The sequence below is a fragment of the Leptopilina heterotoma genome, unplaced genomic scaffold (assembly GCF_015476425.1).
Source record: "Leptopilina heterotoma isolate Lh14 unplaced genomic scaffold, ASM1547642v1 Lhet_182, whole genome shotgun sequence".
In the NCBI taxonomy this organism is placed as follows: Eukaryota; Metazoa; Arthropoda; class Insecta; order Hymenoptera; family Figitidae; genus Leptopilina; species Leptopilina heterotoma.
Window position 1 is genome coordinate 1215433 of NW_025110899.1, and position 20394 is coordinate 1235826.

Consider the following 20394-nt stretch of genomic DNA (forward strand, 5'->3'; position numbering starts at 1 on the left):
ACGAACGCAAGAGTCTCTGCAGTCGCGCTTTGTCATTGTCAATTTGGCTTTTACTGCATTTGTGTGCATTTGTGCTAATCGACAGTTGTGTCATTCACAGCTGTGTTGTTAAAAACTTTTGTTTTTTGTCAAGTTATGGGATCAATTTTAGAACAATCAACAATGTGTCGAAAAAATAAAGTAAGTGTGTTTTTAAAATAAAACAATAGAAATCGATTTCTTTTCTCTAAAATGGAGTAATCTTTATTTCTTTTACACTCCAGTAATGTCAACATTAAATGTTTTCTCGATTCTTCCAACCAACTAACCAAATTGTTTTTATGTCGAAACAAGTATTAAAAAAACCTTAAAATTTTACTAATTTCATAAAACTTTTGCAAACAACTTGTCAATAGTGTTAACTTACTGGAAATACCTTTGCTTCTTAGTGAACTCATAATGTCGTAAATTTTCTAAATTTTAAACGTTTTAAATGGAACAACATCGACCATGAACTTTCACTTTCCTAATATTAATAACCGTTGTTTCTGCGCTTGTAAATTATTATGCAACAATTATAGTTTAAGTGAATTGGGTACTATAAATTTATGCCAGAAAAATCTATTTATACTATGGTTGTTGGAAGTAAATGTGTTAATTTTCAAATTCAAAGAGCAAACGTTTCCAATATGTATTTACTTAACATTTATTTAAAAATTGATTCAAGTCTAAATTTAAAATAATGATAAACTGATATGTATTTTTTCTTGGTCTGTTTTTTCTATTGCTATGATGTTAAATAAAGTAAATAGACTCGTATCAAGTTGAACTGTTTAGATAAATTGCACGAAGTCTATTTTTTCTACTTTGTAAATGAAGTAAATAAAAATAAAAATCATTGTATTTAAAATGAAAAACATGTTTATAAGTTATAAACATTCGTTAATTAACGAATATTGCTTATATTATTATTATTATCTTCCGGTCCCTTGTATTGTTGCATAAATTTACATTTTTACGTTCCATTCAATTGTTTGAATTTTATCTAACAAAAAGTAATTTTCTAATAATTTTTCTTTTTTTTGGTAACAAATGGAAATTTACTTTGTAAAGAACAAAACTGCGAGTAAGTTTATCAGTCGTAGACAAAAACACGAAGATTGTTGTTTGACTACAAAAATTTGTATCTGATAAAATGAACCTCCAGTTAAATGTCAGTATTTTGAGGGAGTGTATAGTAATCTGAACTTACGTCATGTGTTTTAATAACGTTAGTATTGATCTATACGTCATGCAGATAATCAGACACTTTTTTTATTCTTTCGTTTCCATGTGTGAATTCTTTTGTGTTATTCCACGTACAAGGTCAGCCTCCTAGTTCGTAGAACTGAACAAAAATTAAACAAACTTTTTTAAAATTGTTTTTGTGTAATTTTCATCAAGGAACTTAAAAATTTTTTTATTTTACCAATTTACATAATTTATTAATTATAGTATAATTACACTCACAAATTTTAAAACTATTGGTAAAATCTACAGAGTACCGAATTAGCACAAAATTTTTTAAATCCAATTTTTTAAATCCAATTTTTTAAATACCTTTTAAAATTTTATTCATTATTTTTGAAAAATTGGATTATATTCTGCAGTTTTATTCCGAACATATGCAATAATAACTTGCAACATGCAAACTTTAAGGTTTCGCATGATTACCGGCCATTGAACTACAAAGTTTTTACTGTGGAAAAGCTCCATATATATAGGGCAGTAACGTGAAACAATGTAAAAATGTTGAATATCTAATAAGGCTTTGATTTAAAGTTTTATAAAATCTAACTCGCCTTAGTTGTTGTAATAACAAATTTAAAATTTGTGTATTTTTCCGTTGATAAAGTAGCGAAAAAAAAAATCCCAACAGTCTGGAGTAGACATAATTGATTTGAATTATTCCACACAGTTAATATAAATGAGAAAATGTTTGTCTTTGCAGGTCAGTAGAATGGTGTTGAAGTCAAACTCCTAGAAGGCACGCAAGGACCCACAAGCTTTCAGGAGGAAACTTTTCGATCGAATCACACAAATAGAACACAAATTTTATTATTTATTACAGTTTTATTTCTCATCTAAGAATAAAAATTTTGGCCCAAACAACAATCAACATCAAAGAAAAAAATTGCTCAATCTTGCGCTGATAGAAAGTGAAATTTCTCAAGGAAAAGAATAATTCATCTTAGCCGATAAAATTAATTGATTTTTTGTGGTAAAAAAAACGATGGGATCTGCGAGACCGCAGGATAAATCTTTAGGCGGAGGAATTTCTCTACCTCAATGGATGAAAGGCAAATTCGACAATAAGTAAGTTTGTTATGTATTTTTTAATCGTTTTTTTAAAATTTGTTCCAAGATTTTAAACGCCATTTATAGAGTGAGTCATTTTCATTTTCTACGTCATGGGAATTATAAGTTGCAGTTAAAATATACTCATAACAATTTCTGATTTTTTCGCTTTACAGTTTAATATTATCTGGGATATTAATTTTGAATGTCGTTGAATTGTTTGTATTTATTAATTTACATATTAATACCTAATATTCTTAAAGTTATCAACGCTTCATTGAACAAAATTTATGTATTTCTTCTTCAAATCAAAATTTTATTACAATAATTTTTCATTACGTGTCAAAGAAATTAATTTTTACGTTTCTAAAACGTCGGTGACATTCACAACGTCTATAATAATCAACGATTAGAAAAAGAAATCATTTTTTAATTATAAAATAAATTTTACGTTTAAAAATTTTTCCTTTTTTACTTATTTATTTATTTATTTATTTATTTATTTATTTACAACGTAAGATCAATTCAAGAAACATTGTAAAAACTGTTTTAACACAAAAATTTAAATAAAAAATTACTTTTCTTCTAAATCGTTGATTATAAACGTTGCAAAATTCATCAACGTTTTCTAAATGAATTATTTTCTTTATTATTTAGAATAAAGGTTTTTAATTTTTATTATGTTTATTTTTAACAATTTTTTTTACTTTTTTAAATTTATGATGAAAATATTTTTAAACAAAAATTTTTCGTTCATTTGAATGATAAAAACTTGGGAATTATTATTGATATGAATATTAATATTGACGGTTAATGAACCGATATTATAATTATACGTTTCGACACAAGAAAGAAATATTCACTTCAATTATATTTTTTATTCGGACAAATAATAAGAATGAGAGTTAAAAAATGTAGGACAATGTCAAAATTGTATTTGGTTTTTCATAAAGTTATCCGTAAAAAATCCACAACTAAATTAATATTAATTCTAAAAAGAAGTGAATTTTTTCATAGTTTTTTCAAGTCTGGTTTGATCATTTACTTTTTTATTCATCTTCGTATCTCATTTTAAAAGCGGAAAAATCTGAAGTTCACGTGATAAAAATAATACATACAGTATACATGAAATACATGCACATATTGTTACATAAAACATGTTCTCTTAGTTTCACTCCGTTTTATTATGACTAATTTTTGTCAGCAGCTTGACATTTGTCTTGTTTTTTTAATTAGTATATTTTTTCTTTTTCTTTTTTCTCGTTTTTAAGCTATTTCTTTAATAATGTTAATTAATTCAATATTCCAATGTGATAGATATATTATTTTCCCAGTATAATTATATGTTTACATTTTAAGGCTCACATCTGTTAGAATTTATCGCGAAGGTTACTTCGTGTCAAGATCTGAATTGCGCAAATAATTCCAAATTAAATAATTTGTGAAGCAAAACAATAACAAACTGTATACTCATAATTTTTACATTCTTGTTGAATATTTGGTCAGTGATGAATTTCCAAGAAGTGAATCTATTACTCTTATCAACAGATTCTTTAACGAGGAAGATAAAGAGCTTACATTTCTTGTTTTTTGCAATAATATAAAATAGTAATTTTATTTATTAAAGTGACTAATTGATTAATGAGTGACTGGTAGACTATATTTTTCTTAAATAGAGTTCTTTTATTGTTTTAATGTAAAAAAAAAATAAAAAAATTGGAGAGACGAACACAGTTCATTTAGGCGTTATATTGCGCGTGTCAGCGTCATTGTAGCTCCAAGAAGGCGTGCATCGATGACTTGGCCTGTTTAGCAGTCACGAGATCTCGTATTTTTAGATAGTCGCGCATCTGAACGAGAGAGAAAATTTATAATATAGTTTAACGTCATATTAACCATCTCTAAAGACGAAAGAAAAGAGTTTTTTTTAACTTTTACCTATTTCGATAAAAATATTTATAGGTACGATAAACTGAATCACTTTCTTGTTTTAACTCAACAATTTTAACAGATAATTTTTTTTCGAATTATCGTTTGTTCTCCTTTTGATTAACAAAAAAAATTTGTGTTTAAAAAATTGTCTTTGAAACTACATACTATCAATTTTTTTCCTATTCCAGTGAATAAAATAACTTTGAAGAATTATTATCTTGTTTATTCGAAGGTTTTTTTTTATTTACAAGAATATATTTTAGAATGCGGATAGATGACGTCAGGGAAAAAGACTTTTATTGCCTTTACGTTTACGTGGAAAATTATCCCACAACTTTTTATGTTAATTTAACGTACGAATTTCATTTGCGGAACCTTTGCCAATTAATCTAGGACATTGCTCGACATAAAGTAGACGAACGTGACTTAATGCTGACAACAGCGATACGATACTGACATGAGTCAATTTTTTTCCTAATCAAGTTCATCTCGAAATAGAGGCAAAAATACGTTATCTGGAAATTGGTTTCTCTCAAAGTTCACTAATCATTTTCTCAGTTAAGAACTTTATTAATTTACAATTCAGTTTAGAAACTTTTGAAGCAAATGATTTAATTTATTAATTTTTGAAATAGAAAAAGGTAAGATTACGAATTTATTTTTGTGAATTATTTTTATCATCACTTGAAATTTCTATTGTTTGGATTTATGTTTCCACTACGTATTTAATTTTGTGTTAGGCGTTAATTTTTTTCAGTGTAAACAATTTTAGCATGAAGAATAAAAAATTATAAGTTTAACTCACGACTCTTTTATTTTCAGATACGATTTCGATGACAGTGCTTTCAGTCCACCTTCGCATGACGATAACTTCTTTTTTATTCGACTATCCAAAAACCCGGTGACTGAAAATGCCTCTGGATTCACAAATATCTCCAATGTAATTAACTCAAACCAAGAAACCAGCAAAGTGCCCTCTGTTCAGACAAGTGCACCAAATTTCAAAGACGTTAAACAAATCGATTTTAGTAAACATCCGGAACCTTGCCAGCCATTCGTCCCAAGTGCATCAAACAAAGGTAAATTCACTCTCAATTTTCAAACTTTTGATACTCACCAACTGAATAAAACAGGTTTGCCACGCAACCTGGAAACCTGGAAATGTCAGGGAATTTTAATCAAAATCCTAGGAAATTGTTTATTGTGTTTATTCTTGAAATCTAATTTTACTTAAATATTTCAAAATAAATTGCGTTTACAATTTCCATAAGTAGATGAACTTCAAAAGATTTTGATTTGAAATTTTGTAAAATTTCAATTTTAAAAGAATTTAATAAGAAATTTAAAAAAAACCTAGATTTTTAAAAAATTTTAATAACTAAAATTCTTCTGAAAATAGTTAAGTTTTTTAATAAATATATATTTAATTGATTAAGTATTAAAAATAATGGATTACACTGGAATCTAGATCGGTGAGACTAATCGGGGATGGCTTCTCACCGATCTAGCGGATTAGTTGAGACTGAGAAGCAACACAAACAGGGCCGTACGAAGTATTTTTTGTTTGCACCATTCTTTCAGAAAATAATTCATGTTAGAAAATTAATATAAATAACAAAATATTACAAAATATTATACAAACATAAAATGTATTTATATTAAAAAGAAAAAAAAGTAAATAATGATGAAGTTATCAAATGAAATAAATAGCATCGGGCACTGAGAACCTTTTTCTTCTACAATTAGGCACGACATTGATCGACATTTGAAAGTCCCCGCTAGCCCTCCACCTTTCCTCGCCAACAAACTATGTAAACAGAGTCTCAACGATCCCGAGCTCACCGATCTAGATTCCAGTGTAATAGAAGAATTTTAGTTAAAAACACTAAAACAAATTGAATTTTGAAGCAATTACAAATGATTGCAGAAATTCAATTACTTTCAAAAGTAGTTAAATTCTTCTCAGAAATTCAATTATTTTTAAAAATTTTAATAAAATTCTTGGCAAAATTTTAATTATTTTCAAAAATAATAACTCAATTCAATGATTTTTAATATCTACTACTTTAATAAAAATCCCTAAATAAATTCAATTAGTTAAAAAATTTTTTTTATAAAATTCTACGCAAACATTTAATTATTTTCATAAATAATAAAAATTTCACAGGAATTCAAACAATATTTACAAATTATTTTCATAAATTATTATTCAATTATTTTTATTATCATAAATAATAACATTTTTTACAGGGATTCAATTATTTTCATAAATACATAATAAAACTCATCGCAGACTTTCAATTATTTTTAATCGAATTTCTCGAAAAATGTAATTATTCTTAAATAAAGAATTTAATCATTTTCAAAATTAATATATTTTTTCGCAAAAATCCAATTATGTTAAAAGATTTACAAAAATTCTCGTCAAAATTTAAATTATTTTTATAAATAATAAAAATTCTTCGAAATTATTTTTAATTATTTTTAATGAAATTTTCATTAAATTTATCAAAAAATTAAATTATTCTTAAAAAATTTGTAAAAATTTGTTGATAAAATTCTTTATGAAAATTCAATTTTATAACATTCAATTATTTAATAAAAATATTTATTTTTCTATTTTAATAATTGAATTCTCGTAGAATTTTCTAATAAATATTTATTTAAAAATGAATTTCAGTTAAATTTTAGATTTAAATTGAATATGAAAAGCATTATAGAGCGTGGATTTTTTAGAAATAATTGAATTTTCAAAAGGTTTCTAATTAAAATCTTTGAAAATTTCAACTTTTCATACTTTTAATTAAGAATTCTGTAGAATTATTTTTTTTCAAAAAGTTGAATGGAATTTCTTTTAATTATTTAAAGTTTTTAATTTCTACAATATTTAATTAAAGAATGTCAGAATAATCGAAATTTCGTAAAATTAAATTGTAAACAAAATAACTTGGAAATTTACAAAGAACTTTTTCAAAAATTATTTTAAATAAATTGAAGAATTTTAGTTGATAATTCTAGAAATGAATAATCGTAATGATGAAAATAATTTTTGCGATAACTCCGAGTTTTCGACTCGGAGTGATGGATATCTTCATGTTTTATAATAATATTCTTATATTTTATTGAATTTAAAATTTTTGAAAATCTTAATTTGTATGAAAAAATGATAATGATTAAATATTTATTTAAAAATGAAATTATTTATATTTTTGAATAATTTTTGTTTTAAGAATCTGGAAAAATCCCGTTTTTTAACCTGCACGGAGAGACCGAGATTACTAATTTTTGTATAAAATCACACTAGAATTTACTATATTCACATTGCAACCACCGGAAATAAGGGGACTTTTTGTATTTTTTACTATTTTCTACACTAAGTCACTAATCCCGACAAATGTTCACCAAATTAGCAAAGTTTCTTATTATTTCGTCCAATAGTTCCAAACAACTGTAGTAAAACTCAGAAACATTGTGTACGTAAAATTACTATAGTCGTTGTAAATGCAGAAAGAAAGAGTGAAAAGAAAAAATACGGATTTTTGTCGCCGGTTTCCCGTCAATTCTTGACTAGTGGAGGTAAACTGGAAGGATTTTTACATACACAGACACACACACTCACACACTTATATATTTGTTGTTGGATAAATATTTGAAGACACACACATGTTTATTTCACTTATATGTATAGACGCGGTTAATTAATACACTAATACACAACTGCACGCACGACAACGAATTTCACTGAAAGTATACATCTTTGTTTCCTTATATATTGAATGATGAAAATTTACAGCACTTACGAGAAAGCAGTTTACTTTTAACAACTTATTATAAGACATACTTCTTGGGACAGGAATAAATGCAAAATTTATTAATTTATAATGGTCAATTTCTGAGATACCGAACGACCTACGTTTCACTTTATATTTAATTATTGTAGATAATATCCAAATTTATTTTACATACGCGAAACATAGTCACTGTCAATGATCGGAAGGCATCGGCTCATTTACGGAGATTGACGAGGTTAGCAACCAATAGAAATACAGGCGCCATATGACTGCACTCGCTAGCCACACTTGCTCACCAAAAATTACTACAGTGGATAGAAGATTTTAGTGGAAAATGTTTTCATTTGTCAGATTTTGTCTAATTAAATTAGAGAAAACTATAATCAATTTTCGCTACATTTACAACTCTTACACAAAATATTAAAACTTGCTATTTCAATGTAGCAAATTTATCTATTTCTTTTGTAAATTTATCTAATTCTGTAGTACATTATGCTAAAAGTCCCCTTATTTCCGGTCATTGCAACCGTTTTTAGTAATTTTTACGAATGTGGGTCTCTCCGTGTGAAAAACCTGAAAAACATGGAAAAGTCAGGGAATTTGAAAAGAGTAAAGTGTGGCAACCATGTAAAAATTAAAATAAGAAAACAAATTGAAATTGTAATTGTAATTGAAAATTGAAAATTGAAAATTAATTGACGAAACCTTATTTCAGGACAAACGTACAAAATTCCAAAAACTGTATTGGCTAATAATATCAAGCCAAAATCGCAGGGTACGGACGATGGTTTTCATGGAACACCAGCCCTCTGTGGCAAGTCGATTGTCCACGTAGCAAACCAAATGATGTCCAGTAAATTAAACAAAACCAATTCCACTTCAGATTTTCGCACCGAAAATGCCGACAATCCTTTCCCAAAAGGGAGCAAATCCCTGCCGGCGACGCCACTTGCCTCGCCCATGTCGACACCCGACAGTTCACCAAAGTCTCGCAGAAGGACTCACGGCAATAGATTCTTCACCGGCGCTTTCGTCCCCGACAGGGAGAAATATCAGGGCAGTTGGATTTTAGCTGGCATTTTGGGACAGCCACGTGAAATTGTAACTTCAAAGATTGATGAAGAGGAGGAAATCAGCCACGAGAATATGCCGGGAAGAGTTTTAAGCCGTAAGAAATCTATTTCATCGCAAAATTTAACTTACGTCGGCAAAGACGAAAAATCGCCTGAAAAACAATCTGTAGCAAGTGTTTTTCAAGCTAAACCTTCAGAACTTCGAGAAATGAACTTTTGGTCTCCAACTTCCATGTGAATTATATTATCAAATTTTTCCCATTTTTCCAAAGTGTGGCTCTTAATTTTTATTTCATTTTTTTAAAGATCTGATATGATCCTTTTTTGATTTTAAATAGAATTTAATTCTCTAACAACTATAAGACAATTCAGTATCATCTGATGCTTTTCAATTTCGCTGTTCGCACATCATTTTATTTTCACATTTTTTAAAAATGTAGTGAAATTTCGATTTACTTTCTAAAAATCTAAATACATAGTCGATTTTAAATATTTCATTTAAGTCTCATATTGAAATAAATTTTAAGCCGTAGATAGTTGATAATTTATACCCACAAAAAACCTTTGTAAAAACTCTTGAAAAAGTAGATTAATTATTATTTATTTATTAAATGATTTTTTAAAAACATCGTATGATTAAGAGATGAAAACAACGAATATGGTCCATTACTGTTTGAAAGTGATTAAAATTTCTTTTTTTTAAACGAATTTTATCCGGAAAACTACCTACATACATTGAATACGTTTTTAAATAATTTTTTTAGTTTATTACGTCATGTTAGCAACTGAGCACCTTTCTCTTTCAAGAATAATGAAAAACGTTGTTGATAGACGATAAAAAAAAATTGTACCTGGTTTCTTTTCGAGTAATTCACTACATATAAATATTTGTTAACTCGAATTTATTTAGATTAAGTGATGGAAAATACTTTGAGAATATTGTAATTTAAACAATTTATTAATACTTTTCATCGCAGCATTGTGTGAAAACAACACATTGTCTTTACAAATTCAGTAATAATATCAATTTAATAAAATTGTCTTGATTATTTTAAATTGCATTTTGAATTGTAATTTATTATGAAATTTTGATTTTTTATCTTTCCAAAAATCCAATAATATTGTCTTTAAGAGAAATAAAATATTTTTATAGTAATTTTTTTGTATCAGTTTATTGTTATTGACTCTGCGCTCTAAATCTGAATTATAGTAGAATTCTACTAACAAATAGTAAAGATTTAATTATTATTAGTAGTTTTTATGGACTTTTCCCCTTTTCAATTAGTAGAATATTACTAATGTTTTTGTAGAATTTCACTAATTGAAAGTTATACTTTCTAAAAACGTTCTACTATTGTTAGTAAAATTCTACTGTAAGACTGTAATTAGTAAAGCTCTACTAGCAATTAGTGAAATTTCACTATTTCTTAGTAAAATTATTACTAAATCATTTGGTGGACCACTTTTTGTTAATTCATTAGGAACTTTCTACAAATTCAGATTTAGAGAGTGAGGTTTCTTTCTAAATTCTAAAAAAAAAGTGACACGCTCCGAAGAAAGGTATGTACCTGAGAAGCAAATCATTTTTCTGCTAAGTTTCGTCTCTAAGGGTACGGTTCCATGATGAGCAGAAAACAGAATGCAAAGCAGAATTTCGTGAGTGCAAAAGAGAAAGTCAGATATCACTACCCTTTCCACTCTCACGAAATTCTGCTTTGCATTGTGTTTTCTGCTCATCATGGGACCGTACCCTAAATTTGAATTAGTTAAAATGTTAAAATATTATTTTACTAATGAAATAGTTAATAATGACTATAATAATAATAATAATTAAATTTATTTTTAGGTTATGTCAGAACAACTGAAATTTTTGGTAACATTTATTTATTCAATTTAATGGAATTTGGCTATTTTTTATTTTTCTACTAATAAATAGTTATTTTTTACTGATTGCTGAAATTCAGCCATGATTTTAGATATTTTTAACTAATTCAGATTTAGAGAGTGTGTTTAACTGTGTAAAACTCAAAACAATTTTTAGATTTTTATTAATTATTTAATTTGTAAGTAGTAGTATAGTAGTGTTTACACGGAGAAAAATTTATTCGTACTGATTACAATAGTCTATATTACTGCTCGGATATGTGACCACTTTTTGTTATGATTACTATCCCAGTAAACGAAAACTAATTGAAATGAATTAAAAAGAATTCACAAAGAGCTTTCGTGAATCCCGCTTTGTGACAAATACGAATTGGAGCCATGATGCAATTTTCCTGAATTCGTGAAACTGTATTGAACTTCCGAACCTTCTATCCGTACCAATTCACTGGACAAGTTTTGAGCCTTTAATTTTTTTCAATTCGTTAGCACGAATTCAATGCATTCCTTGGCCATTTCTTTCGAATGCGAATTCGTTTGGACAAATTGGTACATATTGAATTAAATTCAATTGAATATACAAAGAGCTTGAGTGAATCCCGCTTTGTGACAAATACGAATTGGAGCCTACCAAAAATGTTAATTCGTTTCAATTCATTTGAATTAGTTTTTTTTTACTGGGATAGCTGTTGTAAGGAGTACAAACATGAATTTATCCCTTACAACAGCTATAGTAATCGTTCCTACTAAATTCTTAACACATTACATAGTCTTCGTAATCATTCCAAAAAGTGGTCACATATCCGAGCTGTAATGTAGACTATTGTAATCATTAAAAATAATTTTTCTCCGTGTAACATTGGCACTTATATACTGGCGTTGCGCTGTGTATATTCGGCCATGACCAGGTATATTTTAATTTATAGACTTAAACATCAGTGGTTTCGGTTGGTATCGTTTGCATCGTTTGTATTGAGAGTTCGTGCAATTTCAAGGTCTCTGAAGTTGGCGTCGACACTCAGAGTCAAAAACTAGTTTTTGGAGATTTTAGTAATAAAAATGTCACTGACATGACTTTTTACATTCACTTGGAATTCCGAAACTTTCCATTTAACTGTTTTTTATGCGAAATCTTTGCAAAAATTGTTTAATAGTTTTAATTTTGTAGATAGAAAATTAGTTTTGACATATTAATGTTAACGGCGCTTACTGAGACCTTGTTTTCACTGCAAAACTTACAAGCATAACCTAAAAGTTTTTGCTCTCTTTTCTTCGTATTGCTTCACAGTTTTGATTATTTTTCATTATTTTTATCCAGATTTGATTTGACAGAGGAAGAGTAATAATGATAATCGGTTCAATTTATATGTTTAAAAAAGATGTATTTCGATGAGATGGCAAAAATATAAATAAGAATGGTAAGTATAGTTACAATTCAATTATTCTAGAAATGTACACGTATTTTCAATGGCAAATAAAATTAAGTAATTTAACGGTACAATTATAATAACATGATTTTTTTGACTCTTTAATAAATAGGAAAAGAAGATTACTCCGAAATTACTAAAATATACGACATCTATCATGAAACGTAAAAACAATGTACGACGGTAGAATTTTAAATCCATGGTAATTTTAAAAGGTAAATCAAGAATTTTAATTTACATTTTCATTGAAGAATACTTGAGCTAATTGTCAGGACAAAATAAATAATTTAATAGTTTAGAAGGCGTAGGATGCGCCAAATCCAGTGAAGGTTGTGTGAGCAACAACTGGAGCGTAAGCCGGAGCTACAGTCTTGACAATTGGAGAGGGAGCTGCGTAGTAGGCTGAAGCTGGGGCGTAAGCCGGAGCTACGGTCTTGACAATTGGAGAGGATGCAGCGTAGTAGGCAGGAGCTACAGTCTTGACAATTGGAGAGGGTGCGGCGTAGTAGGCAGGAGCTGAAGCTACAGTTTTGACGATTGGAGAGGCTGCTGCGTAATAAGTTGAAGCTGGAGCTGCTGCGGCCGTGTAGACAGCTGGAGCCGGAGCGTGGTAAAGAGCAGGAGCAGCTGCGTATTGGAGGTATTTGGCGTCATTGGTCACGCGGGTGTCGTATTTGCGAACACTGGAGAAAGCAGTGTCAACGGCTTTGCTGTAGTGGGAAACTGCGGAGTTTCCATCCAAGGAGCGGACGACGCTTTGTTGAGAAGATCCAATGGCAGGGGCGTGAATTGCAAGGGGGGCAGAAACGGCTGCATTGTAAGGATTGTAATTGACAGCAAATGAATCCGGAGAGCCAATGAATCCGGCCCTGGCGACTGCTACGAGAGCGGCGAAGGAAATGAACTGCAAAGAAAGGTTAGTTTTACTATTTTACAGTATTTAGATTTATAAATAAATGTAAAATGTAAATGAAAAAACCAATCATTAATCAAGTAATGAACTCTGAGCTGAGTTTGGTATTAAACATAAAAGTGAGGTTAGGACTTCATATACTTCACTTTTATGTGTAAACTCCATTTTTCTTCGGTATATATTTTTACGAAAAATGATGGCGAATATAAATGGAGAGAGTTTTTTAATTTATTTTTGAAATCTAATCTAAATTTCGTCTTTTTGTTTATTCATAACTTTCATCAATAATTTTAAATTTATTTAAAGGACTTTTTTTCATCAATATTTATAAGACGTCACAATACCGACAGTCGAATTGCAAAAAATTGGAATTCTCAATGTTTATCACTAAAATTGCTTTTTGGCAACAAACAGTATATTTTGATAAAGTTATGATCAAATTTTTCATTTGATTAAGCAAATAATAATGTTATTTACCAACTTTGTTTATACACGGAGAAAAATTATTTTTAATGATTACAATAGTCTACATTACAGCTCGGATATGTGACCACTTTTTGGAATGATTACGAAGACTATGTAATGTGTTAAGAATTTAGTAGGAACGATTACTATAGCTGTTGTAAGGGATAAATTCATGTTTGTACTCCTTACAACAGCTATAGTAATCATAACAAAAAGTGGTCACATATCCGAGCAGTAATATAGACTATTGTAATCAGTACGAATAAATTTTTCTCCGTGTACAGAGTGCCTAGAAAGATAAACTTTTTTCCTAATTTTGCAATTTACCGAACTATTTGTATAAATTCCGATAAAAAAGGTTCCTGAAGGCCGTTGAAATTTTTTTCCGAAAAATTTTTTTTTTTTTAATTTTGAAAAGTTACAAATGATTGCAGAAATTTAATTATTTTCAAAAGTATAATAAAATTCTTCGCAGAAATTCAATTATGTTCAAAAATTTTTAAAAATTCTAGTTAAAATATTTTAATTATCTTTAAAAGTAATAAAATTCTTCTCAAAAATTCAATTGTTTTAAAAAATTTTAATAAAATTCTTGTCAAAATTACAATTATTTTCAAAAATTTTCCTCAATTCAATGATTTTCATTATTTATTACTTTAATAAAATTTTCCAAAAGAATTCAATTATTTTCATAAATAATAAAATTCTTTACAGAGATTCAATTATTTCCATGAATAATAAAACTCATTATAGAATTTAAATTATTTTTAATACAATTTTAATCAAACTCCTTGAAAAATGTAATTATTCTTCAAAATTTCATTAAAATTTGTCGAAATAATTAAATTATTTATTTTTGTATTTAAATAATTGAATTCTCGTAGAATTTTCTAATAAAAATTGATTTAAAAATGAATTTCAGTTCAAATTTTAGATAATAATTAATTTTTTTAAAATTATTTCAAGTTTTTATTTTCTAAATATTTAATTGAAGAATTTCCGAATAATCGAAATTTTGTAAAATTAAATTGTAAACAAATAGATTTGAAAATTCTCAAGGAACTTTTGCAAAAAATATTGAAAATAATTTATAATTGATAATTTAATTATTTCAAAGAATTTTAATAGAATTTTTGAAAATAATTACATTTTTCGAAGAATTTACTTAAAGTTGCATTAAAAATAATAGAAATCCTTTGAATAATTTTATTATTTAGAAGAATAACTGAATTCTTGCAATGAATTTTTATTACATTTTTTTTAAATCATTGAAATCCTGTGAAGAATTTTATTATTTATGAAAATAATTGAATTCTTGCAACGAATTTTGTTACATTTGTTTTGTTAAATTTTTTAATAATAGTTTTAACTGTTTTCACTAATTTGATTTTTTTACTTACGCCTATTTTTAGCTTCACTTATTGATACAGAGTAAGAATAAATAAAAGGGGAAATATTGATAGAAATTTTCTAATCTTTCGGTTGATTTGGAAATGTTATAAATCTTAGCAATAATTAATTGTTTAAACAAATGCAAAATTCCTTGCAATATTAGTAAAACTCATTATTTTTAATCATAAAAAAATTCTTGATAGCGCGAAAGCTAGTGTAATGTCTGATACACAATATAAGTAGTATTGGAAGATATAGTCAGACCGCTCATCCAATTTCCCATCAGTAGTTACTATTGTTCTTTGGTCAGACTACGTAATTGTTATTCGGAAAAATAAACAAAGCTAAGCTACTAATAAGGAAACTATCATTAAAATTTCAAATTTAATAAGAAATATTATGTAAAAAAATGACAGTTTTTCTATCAACTTGTGATATCCTTAGAAAAACTTAAAAATTATAAATATTGAAATGATATAAAATGCAGGGAAATGTAATTTAATATATGTAAGTGAAACTTGAGACATTTATAAATACCTTGAACATTTTTGCGTTATTTGCTTGGTTGTCTTCTCAGTTGTGCGGTTAGGGTAGTTGTGACAATAAAGGGTCCCCATGCGGTTTTTATACCAAAATTTAGTCTGTGGTTATAGCGAAAATGTTGTTTCGCAATAATACCGGTCTTTTAGACGAGGTCCGACAACAGAAAGGTGAAAGAAAGCATTTGGTGGAGAATGAACCAAGGTCTGGGTTACCGAATTGGAGCATGTTGTCACGCCCAATCTCTTCTGCTCTCACGTTAATCATCGCAATTCTTTATTATATTATTTCTTATGAAATCTCAAAGCATATTGACCACGTTGCCTTTTGCCGATCATCTTATACCACTCCCAAGGTCATTATACGCAGATAATTAATCTTTCATTACACTTGAACTCAATTTCAAGAATATTAAATTACCTTTTATCTATTTTAGTCTTTTACAATTCTTTTACAATTTTTATAATTCTTTTAAGTTGTTTTATAATAAATTTTTGCGATAAAATAAATATGAGATAAATTTTTTGTTTCAAGATAATTTTATTTTAGATTTCGGAATGTTATACAATGTTTTTTCACTTTCTTTTAAGATGTCAATTCAAGTAATATAGTGGGCAAATGTCACTCTAAATTTTTTATTTCGTAATCATATTAGCATATTCGAGATGTATATCACAAATCATTGAAATGAAATGAAATTTGAATTAGTTAACTAATTTCCGGTAACTAATTCTAAGTAATTAATTCTAATAATTTATGAAGGTAAGTCGTTAATGACTTTTCGCTTCTTATCCTCTTTAAATTTCAAATATTCTTGAAAATTAATATTAAATTAAGCTTGAACCTTGAAAATGCTCATATTATTAAACTTTCCATTTAATTAAGGGTGACCAACCTTCAATACATATAAGTAAGATTGTTGATTGTTAAAATGATAAAATTATTTTTGTTCTTTAAATGTATAATCGTGCATTTAATTTTAATTTTTTTTCCGCCTTTTTATGAAAGAAATATGCACAGATATTTAAAAGTTCGAAATAATAAAAAACTAAACGATATAAAATACGAGAATATATTATATTCTTCAATACATTTAAAAAAAAATGGTAATATAAAATTCTTAGACAGTAATAAGCTTCCGAAAAATCCTAATGCGCAGAGAGATGATTCTATATATATATATATATATATATAACTTATAGGAGAGAAACTAAAATCTTACTATACATTCTTATGAATGATTATTATGATAAATAATAAATGTTTGTTTATTGCATCAGATATTTTTTATTTAGTTACTGTTTACATATTCTGTAGTAATAATTTCAATTTCTTTATAGACGTAGTTCTTATTTAGAGAATTTTGTGTCAAGTCGAATTAAATAGAATTTTTCTTATTAGTTGCAATTTTGATTTCTATCCAAAAGTCCAATGATGATTAGATTTTACCATCCTCCCCATCCTTTGTTAAGACCAACGCCAAGACCAATATCATGACCGAGCTCAAGACCATGACCATTTACAACAAAAGCTGGTTGAGCTGAAACTATATTTAATAAATAACATAATAGATATTCAAACTTTAATTGAGGGGCTGGATGCTATAATGTGTTAAGTGAATGGCGCATAACACATTATAGCATCCAGCCCCTTAATTATTGTTAGTTTCTTAGGTTAATTAAAATCTCCCGTGCAGAAATTGTCAAATCTGGCGCCAGGAAATTGCAAATATTCTGCACGGACTCAATTTTTTAAACGGATTATTAAATGGATTAAAAATTTGACAAATAAGAGAAATGCCAAAATTAACAAATACATTTTGTTGTCATCATACGTTATTTAGATTAAAAATATAAAAGATAAATAAATATAAAAATAAAATATAAAATAAATAATAAATATAAAAAGATTAAAAATACAAGTACCTTGGATTTTGGGAATCAAAATTGGAGCTGAAATGTAAAACATTTTTTGCTTTGTTATTACTGTATGAAATATTACAAATTTACATATAGAAAACATATTGAATGATTTGTCAATTAAGAAAATATAAATTAAAGACAACGTACTTTTAATAATTGGAGCATGAGGAATGACAGTTTGGATTTTGATGGGAGCAGCCAAATGGCTCTGTCCAACAAGACCAGTGAGTCCTCCTCCATAAGCCACAGCCAAAAGGCAAGCGAAAACAACAACGAACTATGCACAAAATAGAAACGTTTTTTAAGTATTTGCAAATTGCAAGTAATGATAATTAATTAAAAATACGGAATTTAAAAAAGTTTACAAGTATTATGAAATTGTTATTTTATTTTATCGTTTAAAATATTTAATTAAAGAACAATGCAATAAAAAATTATACTTAATTTGTATACTACCTTCATCATGTTTAGAACTACTTCTTCAGATGCAAGAAGAAAATTGAATGATTTTCCTTGCTCTCGAGGGGGTATTTATATTTCTGGCCCTGTGTGATTTTATACAGAGCTCTCGATAATTTTATAAAAGTCCACATTTTTATCCAACTACAAGAGTACACTGCAATATGACGTTTATTGCATCAGCTACTTTAACAAATGCAACCTATGTAGGCATTTAGCTAGTTAAACTGCAAGCAGTGAATAAGCGTGAGCCAGTTACATGAAAAGTAGTTATACTTTAATCTTCGAAATTCAAATTTTCTAATGTAAAAAATTATCTATTGTATATAGTGCAACATCCTCTGCCACTGAGTGCTAAAGTTCATTGTTCTCTTCATAAATAAAAACTCTTTTTTACAAAGAAAACAAATTTGTTTTTGAAATGCACACAAAAAACACATTTTCTATTTATAGATAAGTAAATTTTTACTGTACAGTAGCTATAATAATTAGTTATACAAAAAACGTTTTGTTGTGAAAATTAATTATTATAGCTGCATCAGTTAAAAATAATTACTATCCACTTGTGAAAGCAATTAAGTTTAGCTCGGGTAGCTAAATATTATTAGCTGAAATTTTTTCATCCGCGCCTGAAATTAAATTATTCTTTAGAGAATACTATATATATAAGACGGAAACATTTCGTTCAAGTCCATTAAATATAACAAAAAAAAGTTTAAGTACCTATATAAATCATTAAAGTAAAGGAACAATTTTTCTAAGGATATCAAATTGAGACAAAAAAACGTATCTTAATTTTTGCAGTGCAACATTTTGATGCTATGGTTTCAATTTGAGATTTACACATTGTTATGAACTAGTTCTTTAGATATTATACAAAGAAAATATAAAACATCGGGTTAATACTTGAAATACTTTTCTTTATTTCACAAATTAATAAATACAATTTTTAAAAAGAGATGAAATTTCTAAATGCTTGTATAAACTTGAAATGTTCAATTTCGTCGCATTCAGTGGTATTCAAAATTTTCATTCAATTATCTTTCTCATTAAACATTTCATATTTTTCATCGAAGAAATTAAAATTTTTTTTTGGTTTAAACAACTCCCAAACCATTTACAACACCAACACCGTGTCCAACTGTGCCAACTCGAACAGAATCTACGCCACCAACGCCAACTCCAACACCAACTCCTACTGGGCCAACTCCAACGACAGATCCTACTGGACCAACTCCAACTCCAACTGGTCCCACTCCAACTACGGATCCAACTCCAACTCCATAGCGACCAACTCCGACTCCTCCGATACCGTAAGGTACAACAACACCTAATGAATGAGACAAACAATATTTTTAATTGAGAATTTTTACTTTGCTCATTTTTTATTGATTTTAATAAGAGATCAAAATTGAAGGATGTTTATTTTATTAAATGCAATAATAATTATAAATAATAATGATTACTAAATGCCATAATTTTAATGAATTTCAATGGAATAATTTGAATAGAAAAATTTTACACGGAGAAAAAAGGATTATATTAAACTTACCCTGAGGAGTGTAAAACTAGTTTTATACTCTTCAGAGTAAGTGTCATGCAAAAGAGTGTAAAACTTGAACTTCTTTTTTCTCCATGTAATCATATTAATAAATAATTAAATAAAAATACCTCTAACGTAGTTGGTAGTTACTGGCTGCAGTTGAGGAACAACATATCCACCGTGAGCAACGGCTATTACACAAGCGGTAAGAAGAAGCTAAACAATAGGAATAACAATCATTAAACAAAAATACATATTTACACTTCTTACTTTTTCAAAATCAAACTGATATTTTTAAAAAAACTTAAAATCATCTTAAAAACTTAGACATCTACAACAAAAAAATATAATAACATTATAGTTGTAAATAAAACAGATTCTCACTTTGAACATTTTCTTGCGGTATTGACTTGTTGAGAATGATAATTCTTCAATTTCAAAAGTTGCAATGAATAACAGTACTGAATCTATCACCGTATTTATACAAAACTTAAAGTTGCATTTTTTTAAACTGAACCCTTCTTATGTTCTTATTTATTGCATCAGGCGTATCTTGTATCTTCGACATGGGATTTGATTACCCTAGTCTTGAAAAACAATAAAATAAGGTATGATTCATTTAGAATCAAAGTGGTCACCTTCAAGGTACTCCCCATGGACAAGTTGGGATCTATTTTTAAAAAATGTTGTTGGATGACTATATAAATTAATTTTTAACAGATTATTATTGTTACGTATTA

The 20394-nt window shown here is 27.6% G+C and overlaps 3 protein-coding genes and 1 long non-coding RNA gene across 4 annotated transcripts; 1 reads left to right on the top strand and 3 right to left on the bottom strand.

The window, feature by feature from the left end:
- The first annotated feature begins 26 nt into the window (after positions 1-26).
- On the top strand, positions 27-10168 carry LOC122500168. Its single transcript, XM_043608956.1, has 4 exons — positions 27-180; positions 1970-2334; positions 5071-5327; positions 8755-10168. Exons 2-4 carry the CDS (start codon positions 2252-2254, stop codon positions 9348-9350), a joined length of 936 nt encoding a protein of 311 aa, XP_043464891.1. The 5' UTR covers positions 27-180; positions 1970-2251; the 3' UTR covers positions 9351-10168.
- LOC122500170 lies at positions 3057-5177 on the bottom strand. Its single transcript, XR_006301443.1, has 2 exons — positions 5054-5177; positions 3057-4166 (listed from the first exon to the last, which is right to left on the bottom strand). It is a non-coding gene; the product is annotated as an uncharacterized LOC122500170 (long non-coding RNA).
- A 2211-nt stretch (positions 10169-12379) lies between the features above and the next one.
- On the bottom strand, positions 12380-15882 carry LOC122500172 (cuticle protein LPCP-23-like). Its single transcript, XM_043608959.1, has 2 exons — positions 15728-15882; positions 12380-13324 (listed from the first exon to the last, which is right to left on the bottom strand). Exons 1-2 carry the CDS (start codon positions 15734-15736, stop codon positions 12716-12718), a joined length of 618 nt encoding a protein of 205 aa, XP_043464894.1. The 5' UTR covers positions 15737-15882; the 3' UTR covers positions 12380-12715.
- A 3128-nt stretch (positions 15883-19010) lies between these two features.
- Positions 19011-20111, bottom strand: LOC122500174 (BURP domain-containing protein 3-like). Its single transcript, XM_043608960.1, has 3 exons — positions 20039-20111; positions 19783-19870; positions 19011-19441 (listed from the first exon to the last, which is right to left on the bottom strand). Exons 1-3 carry the CDS (start codon positions 20045-20047, stop codon positions 19209-19211), a joined length of 330 nt encoding a protein of 109 aa, XP_043464895.1. The 5' UTR covers positions 20048-20111; the 3' UTR covers positions 19011-19208.
- Between the last annotated feature and the right edge of the window lie 283 nt (positions 20112-20394).

What these genes read in the sequence shown, in the direction of transcription:
- LOC122500168 (XM_043608956.1), top strand. Translation starts at nt 2,252, where the DNA reads ATGGGATCTGCGAGACCGCAGGATAAATCTTTAGGCGGAGGAATTTCT. An exon ending in AAAGGCAAATTCGACAATAA is followed by an intron (nt 2,335 to 5,070) that starts GTAAGTTTGTTA and finishes TTTTATTTTCAG; the next exon opens with ATACGATTTCGATGACAGTG. An exon ending in CCCAAGTGCATCAAACAAAG is followed by an intron (nt 5,328 to 8,754) that starts GTAAATTCACTC and finishes ACCTTATTTCAG; the next exon opens with GACAAACGTACAAAATTCCA.
- LOC122500174 (XM_043608960.1), bottom strand. An exon ending in AACTACCAACTACGTTAGAG is followed by an intron (nt 19,442 to 19,782) that starts GTATTTTTATTT and finishes CTCATTCATTAG; the next exon opens with GTGTTGTTGTACCTTACGGT.